This window comes from Leucopleurus acutus (assembly GCF_964270905.1).
Source record: "Leucopleurus acutus genome assembly, chromosome: 17".
Classification (NCBI taxonomy): Eukaryota; Metazoa; Chordata; class Mammalia; order Artiodactyla; family Delphinidae; genus Leucopleurus; species Leucopleurus acutus.
The window spans coordinates 48,226,517-48,245,438 of NC_139159.1; the positions used below are offsets into that span (position 1 = coordinate 48,226,517).

At 36.1% G+C, this 18,922-nt stretch overlaps 1 protein-coding gene across 1 annotated transcript in view; it reads right to left on the reverse strand.

Moving 5' to 3' along the window:
* Positions 1-3,879: 3,879 nt before the first annotated feature.
* The window catches only part of YWHAZ (tyrosine 3-monooxygenase/tryptophan 5-monooxygenase activation protein zeta), a 32,203-nt gene continuing 17,160 nt past the window's right edge, over positions 3,880-18,922 (reverse strand). Inside the window, exons 3-6 of the mRNA XM_082858796.1 lie at positions 11,073-11,196; positions 10,101-10,264; positions 9,924-10,019; positions 3,880-6,086 (exon numbers count right to left, since the gene is read on the reverse strand). Of these exons, the coding sequence (XP_082714922.1) occupies positions 6,027-6,086; positions 9,924-10,019; positions 10,101-10,264; positions 11,073-11,196 (444 nt within the window). The 3' untranslated portion in view covers positions 3,880-6,026. The remainder of the gene's footprint in view (positions 6,087-9,923; positions 10,020-10,100; positions 10,265-11,072; positions 11,197-18,922) is intronic.

Genomic DNA, 18,922 nt, shown 5'->3' on the forward strand with positions numbered 1-18,922 from the left:
CTGTGACTTCTCATGCCCAGAACTGGATTAATCATAATCCTTGTTTCACCCGTTCTTGAATGGATCTTTCTAATGAGTATTTGTGAACCCACCGCCCTGCTCCCAAGCTGATAACTTACACTTACCTTGTCTTCCTGTCCTAGCCTGTCCCCCTGCTTCTTCTCCAGTTAACCTCTAAATTTTGTACTTGTCATTCATACCCTTGGCAAAGGAGTTTTGTCACATATATGTACGCCTAAGCATAAGATCTGCTCATGTTTGAACTTTATAAAGATATTGTACTGTTTTATGTAGTTTACTGGGGCTATTTTTCCCTCAATATTGTTATTAAAATTCAACCATGTTCCCGACTGGACTATAGTTGACTTATTTTCACAAATGAAGACGACGTCATCAGGAAAATATCCATTTCCCTTCAATGAACATTTGGATCGTCTCCAATTTATTCGAATTCAAATTGTGCAGCTCTGAATAATCTTTTTCAATTTCCTGAAAGCACACATGCAAGTATTTTAAATACTTAAAAAAGATATGCTCAACAGAGAATTGCTCAGTTGTAGGGATGTGGAATGTTCAACTTCACAATACCAAATTGTTTTCCAAAGGGATGTACTAATTTAAACTCCCATCAGCAATGTATGAGATCTCCATCCACAACTTCTCTATGTCTGGTATGGCCAGACTTTCAAACTATGCTAATCAAGATTGTGGTCTTGGTTTGCATCTTCCTGGTTAAGCCTCTTTTCATGTATTTATTGATCAGATATCTCTTCTATAAAAAAGCACTTTTAAAATCTTTGTCCATTTTTCTATTTTCTTGTAATTCTTTATATATTTATACCAATTTTTTGTCCACTAGGTTTTTTCTCAGGTGCTTCTTTCCACTTCCAGATATAAAAATTCCTATGCAATTGAATTTATATTAACGTTCATATATAAAGATCCTGAATTTACATATAATTTTTCTAGTTAGGTTTTCTATGTCCATCTTAAGAGATCCTTCCTTACAAACTTCAAGGTCAGCAAGTTATTCACTTACATCTTATGAACATTCCAAAGTTTGCTTTTAAATCTTTCATTTTTAATTTGATTTTTGCCACGCCTCGTGGCTTGCGGGATCTTAGTTCCCCAACCAGGGATTGAATCCGTGCCCTCGGCAGTGAGTCCTAACCACTTGACTGACAGGGAATTCCCTGGATTTGATTTTTATGCATGGCAGGAGTTAAGGAAAACAGTAGAAATGGCATTCATTAAAAATACAAACAAACAAAAACCCCCATAAAATCATGTGTTACCTTTCTTCTCTTGACACACTAGAAGTCCTAAAGTGCCTACCTGTTTCCAAACTAAACCAGGATCATTAATGTGAAAAACCTTTTGTGACAGGTAAACTTTATCATTAAAGTCTGGGAAACATGATCTGCTGAGCAGATCCACACTTTTGTTTTGCAGACTGAAGTTCTCAAGTTTAGAAACAGCTTTTATTTTTGGGGGGTGGGGCCCGCCATGGTTTTACACGCCCTTGTTTTCCCAAACGTTACACATTCCCTCTCCTCCTATAGATTTCAGCAATGTGGGCACTAAGTTATTACAGCTCATGAAGTAAATGCATATCCCTGGGCTTTAGAAATTAGAATCCCAGAGACTGGGTGCTGGGAATAAGCACTTTAACCCTGATTTGATCAAAAGCATTAAAAGTGAAAGCCACTTGCCTGTTACTTAGAAAGCAGAGCCTATTTCTTCTTCCTACACTCTGTCACGGAGTTCCTCACCTGTGAGTGCACGGAAGTCGTCTTTAAATTCTCCTATCTTGATGCCTTTGTTCATACTCCATCGGATACCATCCATTCTGCAAGTCTGACTCAAACATAAATCTTCTCTGAAAAGTCCTTCTTAATCACTCAGAACAGTGACTGGCCCTAACCAACCTCCGATAATAGAAAAAAATGTAAGCCCCTACTGAAATACTGATAGGTTTTAGAAGTTCTTGAATTGGAAATAAATTTACTACGGACAAGTCTTCGACTAACATTAGTTAAGTTTGGTCTTTCAGAAATTTTATAGAACGGACTTATAAGAAAAAAAGTACTCATCACCCTGGCATCACCTAGGATTGATAATAGCTGTGCCTAAATATATGCATTCAATATATTCTTGGTTTCTGCATCCAAAAGACACATATGCTTGCTTGACCAGCAGGATGGTTGGATATTCTTACAAACTGAGTAATTATGGTACACAGGTCAGAAGCATATGTCTTCCAAATAGTTGGTCTACCATCAAGTTTTGAAATACTTGGGGGTTGACAGTCATACATATCAAAGGACCCGGGTGAGTAGCATAACCAGACTTGGATGTATACAAGCAACATTTTTAAGGTTAGTTTTCAGACTTTTAAAGCAGATCTACCACTGTGTTGGGTTCTTGAATACCATTTTGTTATCCAAGAGTATCAGTTTCCTTAGAGGCCTGTTGTAAAGTTTCTAAAAAAAACAAAAACAAAAATCCTACAAAGACCCAGCAGTATCTTATGTTTAGGTCTCCAGTCTATTAAAAGGAACTAGAATTAATCGAGATTGTGACTGCTATAGGTCACACTAAAAATAACACAAAACTACTTTACAGATGCAATTTTCAGAAAAGTATCCAAGTCCAGCCATTTTCCAAGGGCCCCATCTAAGCCACCACCTTAAGACTGTAGATATTTCAATTCCACCACTGTAATTTCCTATATGGTATATAACAAAGTATAATAAAGCAATTTATTTAATGATTCCTTCACCTTTTCCCACAGGAAGGTGTATATCTCTTAGCACCAGTTAAAGTTCCTCACACACTGCAGGCTCTCGTGCAGTGACTATGATGTACTTGAATCCAAACACACTGCCATTCTCTCCTAATGGAGAGAGAAACCATTTAAATGATGCCACCACCGCTGAAAAGGGTCACATTCTTAGATCTACATTCAGAGCCTCCTGAAGATATTTAAACATCTCACCATTGTTAGAGTTCCCAAATTATTCAATCAAGTTGAGACCTGACCTCAAATAATCTAAGATTGCAGATTATAAATTGGCTTTAACTAGCTTTAAAATATGTACTGGGCCATGGCAGGATTGGTGACTATTTTTAGGGAAGACGGGAAAAGGACTGAGCTCCTATAGTTACTAAGCCACTTGACATTACATTCTTTTAATTCTTTTGCTCCTCCACACCAATTTCTATCTTCATCACACAAAAAACTAACAGCTATTAACTGGAAAAGCCAAGACCATAGGCCGAAGTGGCAGCAAAATCCATCCTTTTAACTGATCACACTCCTGCCCACTCTCAAGGCACAACTCTGAAGTGGACATAATACATTTAACAACTCCAATACTACACACACACACCAAATACATTACATTGCTGGAGCCTCCAAATTCCTGAAACTGTTGACAGAAACAGACATGAAGCCTGAATTTGGGGCAATTTAAGAAATGTTATAAAAAATTTATTATTCAAATCTCAAGGCAAAAAAATCTCAGGATGAAATCTTCCTTTATCTACTGGGCACTACTATGTAGAAACCTATTAACACCTAATATTAATGAAGTATTATCACAATTTATTTCAGAATCAAAGTAGTAGATAAGACTGAGGCACATGAATAGGCAAAATGAGACAAGCTTTAGATTTTATTTATAATTTACTTGAATAAAACCCATCTCCTCAGTCTTACTTCATTCTCCATAGCTATAAAATGATTATTTCATGTCCTTGGCCTGGGGGTCAGGAAAAATCAATAGAAAAAGAAAAGAGCTGTGTGTGAAGATGCATTATGATGTTGTCCCAAATGCATAAGAGATCTTTTCCTCCTTGAAAGAAAGACCCCAAGGCCTCCATTGCACTTTTATTTGAATGTAACATTTGGGACAATTGTCCCAAAGGGCTGATATTTCCCAATTTAATCTGAGGTCATAATAAAACAAGCAACAAAACAGTATTCGGGATTTCAGTTCTCACCCTTATCATCAAGACTCACTGCCTCCCATCATCAGTATTTATTGAGCATTTACAGTGTACTAGGCACAATAGAACATACAGAAAACATTGTCCCTGCTCTCGAGGAGCTTACATTCTAAAAGAAAAAAAAAATACACCTCTTTTAAAATGGTATTTTTGTTTGGTGTTTTCTGCAAGGTACTGAGGAAATAGCTTGTAGGGTGAGCTTTGGGTATAACTTAGCCCCATCATTATTCAGAGAGGAAGAGGAAGGATTTTAAAGGCAAAGACAATGACAGACCATTCAGGATAGGTAGGGTTTATAGGGAGATAAACACAATCTCATCAACTAGGGAGAGATTTGCTGCAGTGTATAGGATGAGGGAAATAGTTTGTGGGATGCAAGCAAAGGAAGCAGGGTATCCTTAGGCATTGAGTGGAGCCAGAAAGATCATGCGGCCTTTTCCCCAAGAACATGGCCACCAAGTAGGAACGGTTGGTGACAAGACACAAGGCTTAAAAAAGGTAATCCTGTGCACCTGACAAATAGAAAGAATAAAAGATCAAAATTGAAGGCAGGCTATAAGAGTATCAAGAAATTCTTAAAAACAAAAGTGATTTGGAAGCACGAAACTTACAGTTAATGCTACCCAATGTCATGATGGGCCAAGAACATTGCGGCTTCCTAAGTTAGAAAATGCCATATACCAAAATTTTAAATGGAACACATTACTTTTTTTTTCATTCAATCCCCCTGTCTCTGAAAAAAAAAAAAAAATTTTTTTTCAGGGGGATGGGGAAGTAGGGACATGGTTGGGAACAGTAGTAGCTATCTTAGTAGTATTTTGCTGTTATGATAAACTTTGTATTCAAACTTAGTAAAAGCCCATTTAGCTGCCAAGAGGGAATAAGGAATAAATTTCCAAAAATGTACAATTTTCTTTAGAGAAGTTTCAGAACCAAAAGACTAATTTACATGAAAAGCTGTAGAGAAAGTAGTTGAAAAGTCCATTCATAAAACTTTTATTCCACTTACATGAACTTAATACACATGTTCTTAACAATTATGCTTGGATTGTTCATGAAAATCTCATAAGACATTAAACAAAGCTAGCCATCATCTCAAGTTATTTCCCTGTTAACTATTTTTACAGCACATGCATGTTAGGCAAGTATCAAAAAAAAAAAAAACCCAAAAAACAAAACAAAAACAAAACAAAACAAAACCCACAAAAGCAAAAAAAAAACCTAAAAAATGTTAAATACATGGGTTTTTTGTTTTACTGCTGCGCTTGATATACATGAAGTAATGAATATCAAGCAATTCATTTTTACTGCATCTTTACTTGTACATTTGTTCTTAGGTTGCCTAAAACATTTAAATACAAATAAAATGAGTGTAGCAAAAATAATGAAAGCAAACAGCAGTTAACTTTACAAATAATGGAATGTGAACCGTTTCTGCCCTTATCCAGAGTAAATTGAGTCACAACTAAAGGAACGCTTCTGTAGCTGTAGTCAATGGTGTGCACATTGAGACTTGAGTATTCCACAGATAACACATGGTTTAACATGTAATATCCATGGGGTATCTATTTCTACTATAGCCTTATAAGTGCTCCAAACCTTAAAGTACCCACAGCTACACCTGTGACTGGAACCAATTATCCCTTTTATTCCCCACCAGGACAAACCAATACGAGGCAGTTTTCTTTGCTTAGACATGGAAGCAGTTTTAACACTGGCCCTTGTGAAGCCACAATGTACCAAAAGTACTATGCCAAACATTTATAACTTGTATAAAAATTCCACATTCCCATATTGGCCACCTCAAGATGAAAACAGATAACTCCCTAAATGTTAACTGGCTCTACTCCCCTAATATTAAACATAAAAACCACATGGGAAATATAGAAATTCAAATAGAAGTAACATAAACCTGTCATAAATCGTAAACAAAAAACTATTTGTGGGACAGCATGGATGACAAATGGTCTACTGTGTAAATTTTAGAATGAGGCAGACAAAAGTTGGAAGGCCTTTTAATTTTCCCCTCCTTCTCCTGCTTCAGCTTCGTCTCCTTGGGTATCCGATGTCCACAACTAGTTAAAAGAGGAAGGGGGGAGAGGGAGGGAGGGAGAGAGAGAAATTTTAGTATATTTCAGTTTAAAAAACCTTAATATATATGCCAAAGTACCAGAATCTAAGCAGTTTTTGTTGGAAGGCTTTCTTTAAAAAATTGCAGCATTTAAGATAGCTTCAAGATGTAAAACGCCTCCAGGGAATTTATTCAATATCCTGTGATAAACCACAATGGAAAATAATATGAAAAAGAATGTATATGTGTATAACTGAATCCCTTTGCTCTATAGCAGAAATTAACACAACACTGGAAATCAACTATACTTCAATACAATAAATTTTAAAAAAAGATACAAAAGACATCAACATAATACATTTATTTCCTCCCTAATCATTCTGTAAGCATACTAAGTACACAACAGAGTTGTCTTCAAATAACAAAGTCAGATACAGGAAATTCTTGGTTATTCATAGGTGAAGAAAAAGTAGAAGAAATCATAGAAACACTACAGTTCTAAATATCAATAGCTATCAGAATAGTAGATTGTCCCAAATAGCCCCAGTGAGAGACGGATGTGTAAGTTTAGTGCAACTAAACCAGAATCATCAAATTCAGTCCCCATGCTCAAGGAGCTCAGGCTGACTACTTTCCCCTGGTAGACTTTAGACTGCCACTCTAAAGAGAATACCACACTCTATGAAACTCAAGAGTCAGGATCAAGTCAGAACTAAAATACAAATTTAACTAACATTTTTAGTTTACAAAAAAAAAACACAAAAACTACCTTTGTGAATTTGTCTGATTCAAAATAAATAGATGAACACAAAACAGTATGGTCAGAACCAAATCTTCGAAGAGGTAAAAACTGAATTGTCCCATAGTAGTAGGCCTATGGTGTCTACTAATTTGTAGATTGTTACAGTTTTTCAGCAGTTTAAAAAGATGATTTCAAAATTATCTCAGCTGTTTCAAATATTTTTTTTACAAGTCTTAGCACTCTGTAATGATTTTTAGAGGAAATTATAAAAGGATTGTTTCAAGATACCTTAAATTTTATATTGCTTATACACTGCAGAATGAAGGGGGGAAAGCTCAATATTTTTCTATCCCCCAAATCACCCATTAGTTTTATTTATTTATTAACCAAATATGTTACTGGCCTGGAAAGGAGACTTCTTTGAACATCATACAGTTATCTGAATGACCTCTAGAAGTCTGTAAGCTTCTATTAAACTGGTGGTCTTGTAAGACAAGATGGAATTTTTTTTTTTATCATCTCTTTCCAGTTCTTTCATGGATCCTGTTTTTTCCATATAAACATTAAAACTTTGATGAAGGATATTTATATTTCTCTTCCTAGGGTTATGTGTTGACAATACTGGTCAACCAGATCCAGACTCAGATACTAGATAGTTTTGACAAAATTTCTTTACTTGACAGATAAGTGATCCAATCAACCTATAATGATAACAGGCAATATGACAAGAGCTCAGAGAAGGCACATAGCAAATAGTGACAGAATCAGAATCAGAACCTTGGTTTTCTTCTTACTCAGCTGTTGTAATACGCTCTTCATGCTATACTGATACCAAGATTCAGCTGGAAGTATATATTTCAGATCAGACCTTCTCAAAAAGTGATAACACAACTCAGTAGTGACTAGGTCTCAAGTTCTACCTTTCAGAACTATCTCATCATTTCAAACCAGAAAAATTTGAAAAATTCTTAATATTAAAATTAGCTAACAAACTGAAGTGCTTCTTTCATTTGATATACATAAAAAGATTCATTCTTTAAGGAACTCTATACCTTATCCTCTTGACTGAAATAATCTCCAGAGTGTGTAGGGAGCCTCCAATTATACTTTCTAAAATAATTTTCAGTGTTTAATAATAAACAAGTACATAATGACGTTCAAAAAACTGCTGAGAATATAACTGGTTCAGAAAATTGGCAATGGGCTAGATAAAATAAAGCTGAGAAAAGTTAAATGTATACAATGATGATGTACAGTCCCCAAAACAAATGCCCCAAAGCTAATAAAAACCAGTAGCACTAAACTATAATCTTCATTCCTAGCTCTTTATCTGGCACACAGAAGATACTTGCTACTTTTTTCACCCAAGCCTCAAAACTTCAAATTTAATATTCATGTGAAGGAGAAGAATGTGAAAACCTATGGGACCAAAGAGACATATCAACCAACTGCAATATATAGACTATTTGGATCCCAATGCAAATAAAAAACTGTTGGAAGAAAAAAAAAAAAAGACAATACAAAGAAACACAAAAAGACAACTGGAAATTGAATGCTAGAAATTTAATATTATTAAGGTATTAACTATATATTTTTTCAGTGTGGTACTGGCATTGTGGTTTTTTTTTTTAGTCTGCAGTATACCAAGGACAATCACAACCTGCCACAGTAAGTCTTTTTTTTTTTTTTTTTACTAAGAGACTAGGCAAAATAGATGTCCACTTGGACTCTGTAGAGTATCTGAAATTTTGTAACTGAAGTTATTAATGCCCTACCATAGCTACAAAAATAGAGAAGCAACTTTATGGTCACTGTTTTTAATGGAATTTAAATATGAAGAGAGGGCTTCCCTGGTGGCGCAGTGGTTAAGAATCCTCCTGCCAATGGAGGGGACACGGGTTCAATCCCTGGTCCGGGAACATCCCATATGCCTCGGAGCAACTAAGCCCGTGCACCACAACTACTGAGCCTGCGCTCTAGAGCCCGCGAGCCAGAACTACTGAGCCCACGTGCTGCAACTACTGAAACCCGAGTACCTAGAGCCCATGCTCTGCAACAAGAGAAGCCACCGCAATGAGAAACCTGCGCACCGCAACTAAGAGTAGCCTGACTTGCTGCAACTAGAGAAAGCTCGCGCGCAGCAACGAAGACCCAACGCAGCCAAAAATAAATAAATAAATAAGAGAACTTAAGGGACTTCCCTGGTGACGCAGTGGTTAAGACTCCGTGCTCCCAATGCAGGGCACCCAGATTCGATCCCTAGTCAAGGAACTAGATCCCACATGCATGCCACAACTAAGAGTTTGAGAGCCACAACTAAGGAGCCCGCCTGCTGCAACTAAGAACCAGAACAACCAAATAAATAAATAAAAATTATTTTAAAAAAAGAGAACTTAAGTATGCTTTTGATACTAAAAGCAAAACTCTTGTGACTAAAATGGAAAGAAAAGAATCAACTATATTGAAATGAAAAATAAAACGGCTTATGTAATTGAAAGTTCAAAACCATGAATTACAAAGTCATTTTAAAAACCAGAATTTTAACAATGGGTATATGTAACTAATGAAAAGATACATTTTTAGTCCTTAGTCTAATATTTCAGTTTCTGTAAGATGGTTTTCTTCAGAGTTTTAAAAGCAGATAGGATCTTACATTAAAAAAAAAAGAATAAAAAAAGCGAATATAAAAATAAACTGAGTCACACGAATTTTTTGTTTCCAGTGCATATGTTATGTTTACACCATACTGTAGTCTATTAAGTATGCAACAGCATTATGTCTTTAAAAAAAACCAATGTACATACCTTGTTAAAAAATACTTTATTGCTAAAAAATGCTAATCATCAACTGAGCCTTCAGCAGTTGAAATTTTTGCTGGTGTAGGGTTCGAAACACTGAAAATTACCAAAATGTGAACTCAAGAGACATAAAATGAGCAAACGCTTTTGAGAAAAACAGCACCCATAGACTTGCTCAACACAGGGTTGTAACAAACCTTCAATGTGTAAAACTCGTAGTATCTGCGAAGCACAATAAAACAGAGGTATGCCTATAATCTCTTCGCCATGTTAACCGCTCATGATGCTGGTTTGTACTTACTGTCAAGTTGTCTCTCAGTAACTGCATTATTAGTGTGCTGTCTTTGTATGACTCTTCACTTAATGTATCAAGTTCAGCAATGGCTTCATCAAATGCCTGTGATAAAAAAAAAATACATTTCAATGCTCCAATAATAATGATTACTAAATTTCCACATAACAGGTAAAAAATACATACCGTTTTTGCAAGAGAGCAGGCTTTCTCAGGGGAGTTCAGAATCTCATAATAGAACACAGAGAAGTTAAGGGCCAGACCCAATCTGATAGGATGTGTTGGCTGCATTTCCTTTTTGCTGATTTCAAAAGCTTCTTGGTATGCCTGCTGTGATTGATCCACAATCCCTGGATAATAAAATGCACCAAAATGTATTGATAAAAGTTGCACTTCACCTTCACCCCTCAAACCAAACCTTTACTATCCAATTATAAACTCTGAAATATTAAGCTGTAGCAACCTTAACTGATTAAGGCTCCTCAATTTAAAAGAAAAAAAAAAGAAAAGCTTCGTTTGGAAAACTACACTAGCCATTGATCAATGTCAAGACAAAATAACTCTAACCATCTCAGTATTATTTTTAATAATTAGTTTGTACTGCTCTACAGTTATACTATAACCACTATTAAAATTGTGAGGAAACATTCCTATACATAAAATTGGCTTGTTAAGAAGCATACGTTTCAGAATACCAATTATTCAGCAGTAGATATATAGTTGACCCTTGAACAACAAGGGGTTTAGGGATGCCAACTCTTCATGCAGTCGAAAATCTGAGTATAATTTTGTAGGCGGCGCCTTCCTTGGCGTCCAACCTTGGATCATGTAGTACTGTAGTATTTACAGAAAAAATCTCTGTGTAAATGGACCTGTGCAGCTTAAATCTGTGTTCCTCAAGGGTCAACTGTTTAGTTGAAGGAAGGACGGGGAGGGGGGGGGAGAAGGGGGGGAGGGAAGAAGGAGGGGAGGGAAGGAAGAAAAGAGAGAGAGAGAGAGAGAGAGAGAGAGAGAGAGAGAGAGAGCGCAAAGTCCATTATTACTCTTCATTTAGTGCTCTGAACAATTAAAAAACAACAGAACAATTCTCTAACTCCAGAAGGGACTCCTTCCTGTGTGTCATTTTCTAGGCGCCCAGCGCAGGCTGAGGCAGCATACCTTTCTTGTCGTCACCAGCAGCAACCTCGGCCAAGTAGCGGTAGTAGTCTCCTTTCATTTTCAAGTAGAAGACTTTGCTCTCTGCTTGTGAAGCATTGGGGATCAAGAACTTTTCCAAAAGAGACTTAGGAAGAAAAGAAACAGTCATAATAAGACTAAAATATTTACAAAACTGAAAGAATCTGCATTTTTTAAGAGCATACTATAGCCTAAGTTATAAAACTTTAATACCCAGTCATTGCCAATAATACAATTTTTGAATGCTGTAGACTCGTAAATTTGTGGTTTAAGAGCAGAATGCTTTGGACAGTAATACTTAAAATTTGAAATTAGTGTTCAGCTTATTATTTAAGGATGATAATTTGAATATTGGCATCTCCCCCACAGTGCTATCAATTTACATGCTGATAAAGACTGCATGTTTCAATGAATGTGAAAGCATGATAGCTCATAATATTATATCTGTTATTACGCTTTATTATTATATTATTTAACAAAATGGCAAACTTTTCATTTTCAAGGTAATCATGACACTAGAATGCAAAGAACGTAAGAGATTAACTTTTTGGTACTCTGGAGGAATATATGACTTAAGCAGAAACCGATAGTATAATAGACACTACCAGAGTCCATGACAGAGGAAACAGAACAAAAGAACAAAACGTCATTTATAAGACTACAATTAAAGTAATACCTCACAACAGGTAAAAAGCTGTTCAAAGTTTTATTTTTCCTAACTAAATTAAGACACTGGTAGGAGTATGAGAATTAAAGATCTGAAGAGTAAACCTTTAGTTTCATTAAAGTGATTTTCAGCTAATAAGATACATATTTACCGATCACCCCAAACGGGTTAAACTTCATTCTACGTAATTCTGTTCAAAACTATAACAATCTAAGCTAAGTAAATCCTAACATGCTAATAATTATATTCTACAATGGATTTAAAGAAAAACTTGATTTCACTGTATTAGGGGGATAAGGCACAATAAACTAGTATTTTTTTTTTAAGGGGGAGAAAGATAATTCCAGTAGTAGAATTAGGCAAAAAAAAATTTTTTTTAAACACTCCACTTCTTCCTACTAAATACACTCTAGGAATCAAGGTGAAAGTCAATTTTCAACTGGGCTTAGCCCCAAACAATTCTCAATTTTTACAAGGAAAAATGGTATCTAATTCTTGGTTTCTATTCTTCTGGTAGTAACCCAGTAGTTTATATAGCACCTACTTATATGCCAAACAGGCTGAAAAATGCTTTTAAATAATAACTCTAACTTTGTATGTCTACCTCATTATGTTCCAAATGGTGAATGGGAGAGTAAGCTTTAACCCGGCTTCTCCCCCTTTCTGCAACTTAAGCAACAGATACTCAGATGAAGTGGGTAGTTCCAAGTTGGCAGTAGGAGCAGGTTGCAATGCATTACAGGAAAGGGTTGGAGATGAGAGAATTCAACCTGAAATAATGTTTCCTGTGATTATTAACTGATATTTGAAACCATTGGCCTGAAATCAGAAGACCACTTTGGTTAGGATAACAAAATTCTTACTACACCACACCCAGACTTTCATATTCAAAGATCTCTCAGCTGCAAAAGTGTTTTGGAATTCATTCATTCATTGATTCATTTAAACTGTGAGGCAGCTTCTAGTGTGAAATCTCAACCAAACTAGAAATAAAGGAACCCTCTGGGCTTGGAAGACCACTGCTTCCTCCGAAGAAGGAACGCCTATAACCTAAGACTTGGCAAAATTCAAACTTCCCGTCATTTTGTCCTTTAAACACCATCATCCTCTTTGAGGCATGAACACTCTGTGAACACTATAGCTGCTCTTTGGGGATCTGCGGATCTGCCTAAACAGCAAAAGATAGTTCCATTTAGTATAGTAAGTGTTTTTTTTTTTAACTTAAGAAACAAATGACCAGGCTTTTTCAAGTTTTATATCTTAATACAAAATGCATTATTCATTCCACTATGGGAGACGGTATAGCATAATGGCTTTGGATTCAGAAGTCTAGGTTTAACCTGTGGCACTCCACACTTGGAAGGACAAATTCCACTTTTGACTGGCTAGGCTAAAAGTTAAGACTATGAAGTCCAACTAAGGAAAAAGTGTATTGAGATTAACCAGAATTCACAAATCACTTCAAATTAAATAGCGGGAAAAATATATATAAATCTAAAGAAGGTTCCATGTACAATTCGATTGTGAACTGCTCTCTGGCTCATTTATGTATATTTAAGATTGACAAAGAATATTTTCAAACGAAAGAAGTGACAACAAGTAAAAGCCTAACCATGAAATCAATTCTCTACCTAGGCATTTCTATTTCGTATTTTACTGCTTCAACATATTTTTTACATTCATTTATTCTTCAATACTTAAATGGACCGGGCTAGGCACTGAGAAGAGTGAGCAAGACAGTCTCTAAGTCTGAGGATAAAATGTCTAGCAGGGAAGACAACAGAAACAGAATAACACTGCCTCGTCATGTCCTTCACTTTTCAATGACTTTTATCTAACCCACTGTATATATGTAAAGATGAGGGCCACAAACGTGTGCAGTTAGTTAAGGGTGAATCACTTAAAATGTAAAATTTTAAAGTATACGTCCGAAAACTTGCAGAAGTTATTTAGGCAAGGTGTCAATAAATGTCATAAGCAATTGTAACTCATCTTTTATGAGTAATAACTTCTATATCTCTAAAAACTGTTGTTTTACATTTGGGTAACCCACACTGAGAATTTTTAAATTAGCAATTAAGCACCTCTTCCCTCAAGCTGAACACTGAATTTAGCCATAACATCTGATTTAAACAATAACAACGGCAAAAACTACTTTAAAGCTATTAACCAGAACCTACAAGTAACAAGAAGGCAAGACACCAGTAGTCAGGCTGTTTATTGGCCTAATGATAGACTAAAAGGACGAAGGATCAACAGTGGCGAATGTTTCTGGTAAAATGCTGACTACAAGAAGTTGAAAGAGCAAACTCATCACATTGTACCCATTAAATGAATATGTGCAGTTCTTTGTATGTCAATTACACCTCAATAAAGCTGTTAAAAATAAAAGAAGTTGAGAAAGGGATGAGAAATTTTTTAAATAAAAGAGTTGAGAAAGGGATAAATGACAAACTTTTAAAATCTTCTGATGACATAAAGGTAAGAACCATTAAAATTTAAAAAACAAAAAGCAAGATAGACTGGATTAAAGATTAAATTTGGTTCAAAAAGCTAACTATGAAAGAACAGAATGTCCTCCACCAATTCCCCTACCATCCCTGTTCATGTATGCCACTCCTGTCAAGAGGTGGAATTCATTTCCTTTCTCCTGAGTCCGAGTTAACTTTGTTGTCTTGCTTTAACCAACAGAATGCGGTGAAAATGACTCCTGTTCCAGTTCTAGGCCTAACCCTTAAGAGGACTAGCAACTTCCCCTTTTGCCCTCTTGGAACCCTAAGCCAGCATTAAAAAAAAAACAAAAAAAACCTATCTTTTTAAAAATTTTTTTAAGGTTTTTTTTCTTTCTTTTTTTCTTAAGTTAATTTATTTTATTTTTGCTGTGTTGGGTCTTCGTTTCTGTGCGAGGGCTTTCTCTAGTTGTGGCAAGTGGGGGCCACTCTTCATCGTGGTGCGCAGGCCTCTCTTGTTGCGGAGCACAGGCTCCAGACGCGCAGGCTCAGTAGTTGTGGCTCACAGGCCTAGTTGCTCCGCGGCATGTGGGATCCTCCCAGATCAGGGCTCAAACCCATGTCCCCTGCATTAGCAGGCAGATTCTCAACCACTGCGCCACCACGGAAGCCCCCCCCAAAAAAAAAAAAAAAAAATCTATCTTGCTGGAGAGAAAGGTCAAGTCAGCCCCAGTCATGAAACATGTTTAGTGAAGCCATTTGGATATTTAAGCCCCAGCTGAAAACAGCAATGAGTGACCACAGCCAACACCATGTGAAAAACTGTCCAAAAGAATCCAGACAAGCCACAGAGTTACAAAACAGAATAAATCACTGTTTTAGTTTTGATCGGTTTGTTATGCAGCAATAGACAACTGAGAAAAATAATAAAAACATCATTTTCAATAATAAACATGCCATTTTTGATACTTAATCACTTTACATGGATTAATTTGATCCTTCCATAACCTTACCTATGAGGTACAAACTACAATTATTGCCATCTCATAGAAGACAACAAATGGCGCCAAGCTCAAAAACCACAGCTAAGTTGTGACGGTACAACTCCAACTAGGCAATCTGACCTGTTCTACAACATTATTCTACGTTTTCTCTGCCTCAGCAGGATGATATGCCTACTAAGAAGGAGAATATGATTCCAAGATATTAATTAGAAATCAAAATGAAGGATGATGATTCAGTTCTACGCTGTGCTGAGGAAACCAAACCTAGAGTATATTGTTCCTTTAAAAATAGGGACTTCCCTGGCAGTCCAGTGGTTAAGACTCCAGGCTTCTACCACAGGGGGGACATGGGTTCGATTCCTTGGCCAGGGAACTAAGATCCCACATGCTGCATGGCTCACCACCCCCCCAGCCCCCGCCAAAAGTATCAAGTCAGGATTTGACAAACTGAAGAGTATCCAGGAAAGCAAGCAAGAGTGTTGATGAAAACTGGAAACAGTCATGAAAACTGAAAGAATATGACATGAATGGCTCCAGAAGACAAGACTAGTTAAATCTGGGTAGAGGCAGATTTCTGCTCAGTATGAGAAAGCTTACGAAACAAATTCGGAATAGGCCATCTCGTCAGATAGCAAGTTCTACTCTTCTTACAGAGATTTTCAGGAGAAATGAGAAAAATCACTATTTTTTAGAGGAGATTCACAAATAAGATGTGGTCTCATTCAACTCTAAGATATGGAAGATACAGAGTTCACTGAATTACGTTAATTGTAACACTACAGAGGTGATTAAGTATGTTAATTTATCAAACTAACCAAAGAGAAATAAAAGTTCAATTTTCCGGATTTAAAAGCCAGAGGAGAAAGGCAAATGTAGGGAGAAGACCATGATGGAAATAAAAACAGGGGGAAAAAAGGAAGCAGCACTTATCAGAAAGCAGCAGTGACAAGAAAAACTGGAGAAGAGAAAATGAAGAGAGGAAAGAACTAATAGCTATTTTCAACATACAAAAACTTCAAAAAATACCCTGTGCTAAGTATACAACTTCCTATAGTTCATTCATGTTGTAGTAGTAAAGCGGAGGTGATGACAACTGTGGGACATTGTGAGAATCTAAATTTAAAAGGAGACATAGCATTAATATAAGGAAAGAAGCAAATGAGGTGTCACAATTTCTACTTATAAAATAATGGTTAGGCTGACTACTGATGAACCTTCCACTTGTAAAATTCTCCATATAACACTGACTTTCTAATCTAAATGTAATTTATAACAGAAAAGGATTTTCAGGTCAAACACAAACTTTAATAACATCTTACACTCAAGCACTTAACTGAGACTACAATGTTAATATTGAGCTGATCTCCATTTTAGCCAGTCAGAGAAAAAAATAACATGAAGGAGCATGTAGCCTGGAGTCAGTACCCACGGCCCGCATGTACACTCCATTGGTAAGAACAGTCACTTGCCTGCATTTAAGAGGGACACTGGGAAATTTGGTCTAGCTGTGTGCACAGGAATTAGAGGGGAGCCTCAGTTTTATTAAACAGATAGCAGTTTCTGTCACACAATTGATGGAAGCATTTTTTCTTAGTTACTGGTATTGATTATGAATTATTAATATGAAATTGAAAAGAACTAGTGAAAATGGAAAAATGGTATGAATTTTTTGTAGAAAAAATTAAAAAGCTAAATCTTTTTATAATCACTACCTATATGATTTTTTAAAAATTTTCACATCAGCATTATATGCTAAATATGAACGTTAAAATGTTATCACACAACAGGGAGGGAGTAGTTACTTGTCTGAAGAGCAGTTGTACTATATATAGTGTCAATACGGATCTTGCCGAAATAGAATTTGTTTTAGAGATTCACAGTAGTTCCCCTCAAGCAGTTTAAAAAAATGTTTTTGATGACAGCTACTGTCTTTTAAAGATAACCATGGCCATTTAAAAATACCTAAAATTAATCTGCTGAATTAGAGTTAATGCATATTCTGACTTCATACAGTAGCCATCCCCATTTAACATTATGTGGGATTGAAAGCATGAAGCCCACATCTGAAATGTCTCTGTAAATGGTTTATAATCCAGAGCTAAATACATGCTATAGTTCTGGAGAGGGCGCTGAACCTTAATCTAATCAATGGATAAATTATGTGGAGCTTGAGATTTTAGAGTTAAAAGATTTTTTTTTCCTCTATAGCACCATGTACAATTAACCTCTTAGGTTGTAAGAACACTTAAGATATGGGGTCAAGTAATGATTTTTTCCCCCAAGCCAGTCAATTTACCCAGGGCAGAATATATTAACAATAGTTTCTAGCACGTGCTCGATCCAAAGATGGTCTACATAACATCAATGCTTTGACTCTGGAGTGCATTAACATTAAGGAACCACACAAACTGACAGGTTATCTAGTTCTGACTGCCCTTCTTGAGCTAGGCTCAACCTGCCCCCACTAGGAATTTCAATAAACATTCAATTCTAACTGTGGTCAAATATTTCTAATAAAAAGTTTGTAAACTGAAAATCCACCTCTATTCTCGTGATATACCTCTCTCACTGTCCTTTAATATGATTACAGCTGGAAATTAAGAAGAGTAAAATATCAAGTCTGTAGGAACAATCAAGACTACAAACTATCTAAAACACCAAAACTGCAGCTTGAGCTGGTGGCAAGGCCCTAACCTCTGGGCATCCAAGCACTTCTTGGAGCAACAGATTGGTGTAATAGAAAAAGTATAAACTAAAATCAGGAAGACCTTAAATCCCACTCTCATCAATTTTGAGATCTCAGGCAAGTTAATCTCTCAGAGTCTTAGTTTTCTCATCTATTAAAGAAATAAATTTAATTTTATAAAATGATTTTTTAAATAAAAAATATATTTACAAATGATTAAAATGAAAATCTACTTCAAAAGGCCGCTACGAGGTCTAAATGAGAGTATAGTTTATATACACAGGAAAGCACCAATCACAGCTCCTACTCAGTTAGATGTAAATATAAGACATGGGGATCTTGACAACCAAAAAATCTGCTTTAGTGCACTTGTACTCTCAACTTTAGTACTTCAGTTCAGGTTCCGTAATCAGAAATTTGTGTATCTAATAAGAGCGGTGAAATAATGCACAAAAAACTTTCATTTAAAAACACAAGATTAAAGAGGGCAGGGACATGCTGAGCTCTGGGCTTTCCCACCTGGTTTTGTGGTGCGTCCTGAAGGTTCTGATGAAGGAATACACTGAAGTAATTACAGCAAAACAAAAACAAAAACAAACCTACAGGATTAAATTATATCAAAGTACATAAGATAAAGGAAACATTTTCTGTTAGTACTTGTTCTTCTTACAGCAGACTTGTAAAAGGCACAAGCTTACACTGCTTACTACCTATGTTCAAATCCCAGTTCACTGCTTACTAGCTATGTCAACTTGATGAAGTTCTGAAATTTCTCTGGGCCTCAGGTTTCTCATCTGTAAAAGAGACAGAAAATAGGTGTGACCTCATGAATCTCCCCCCAGCAGGACTCCCAGGGGTCCACAGATCACTCTAAGAACTGTTGACTGACTTAAAGTAATCTGTACCATTCACCTTTCAATATACCCAGCTCTAACACTATGTTCTCCCTCAAGCCAATTCTCAAAAATATTCAGTTTAGTCTACATTTTCTGTACCTCTCAGGTCTGAAGAGCTTTCAACTGAAG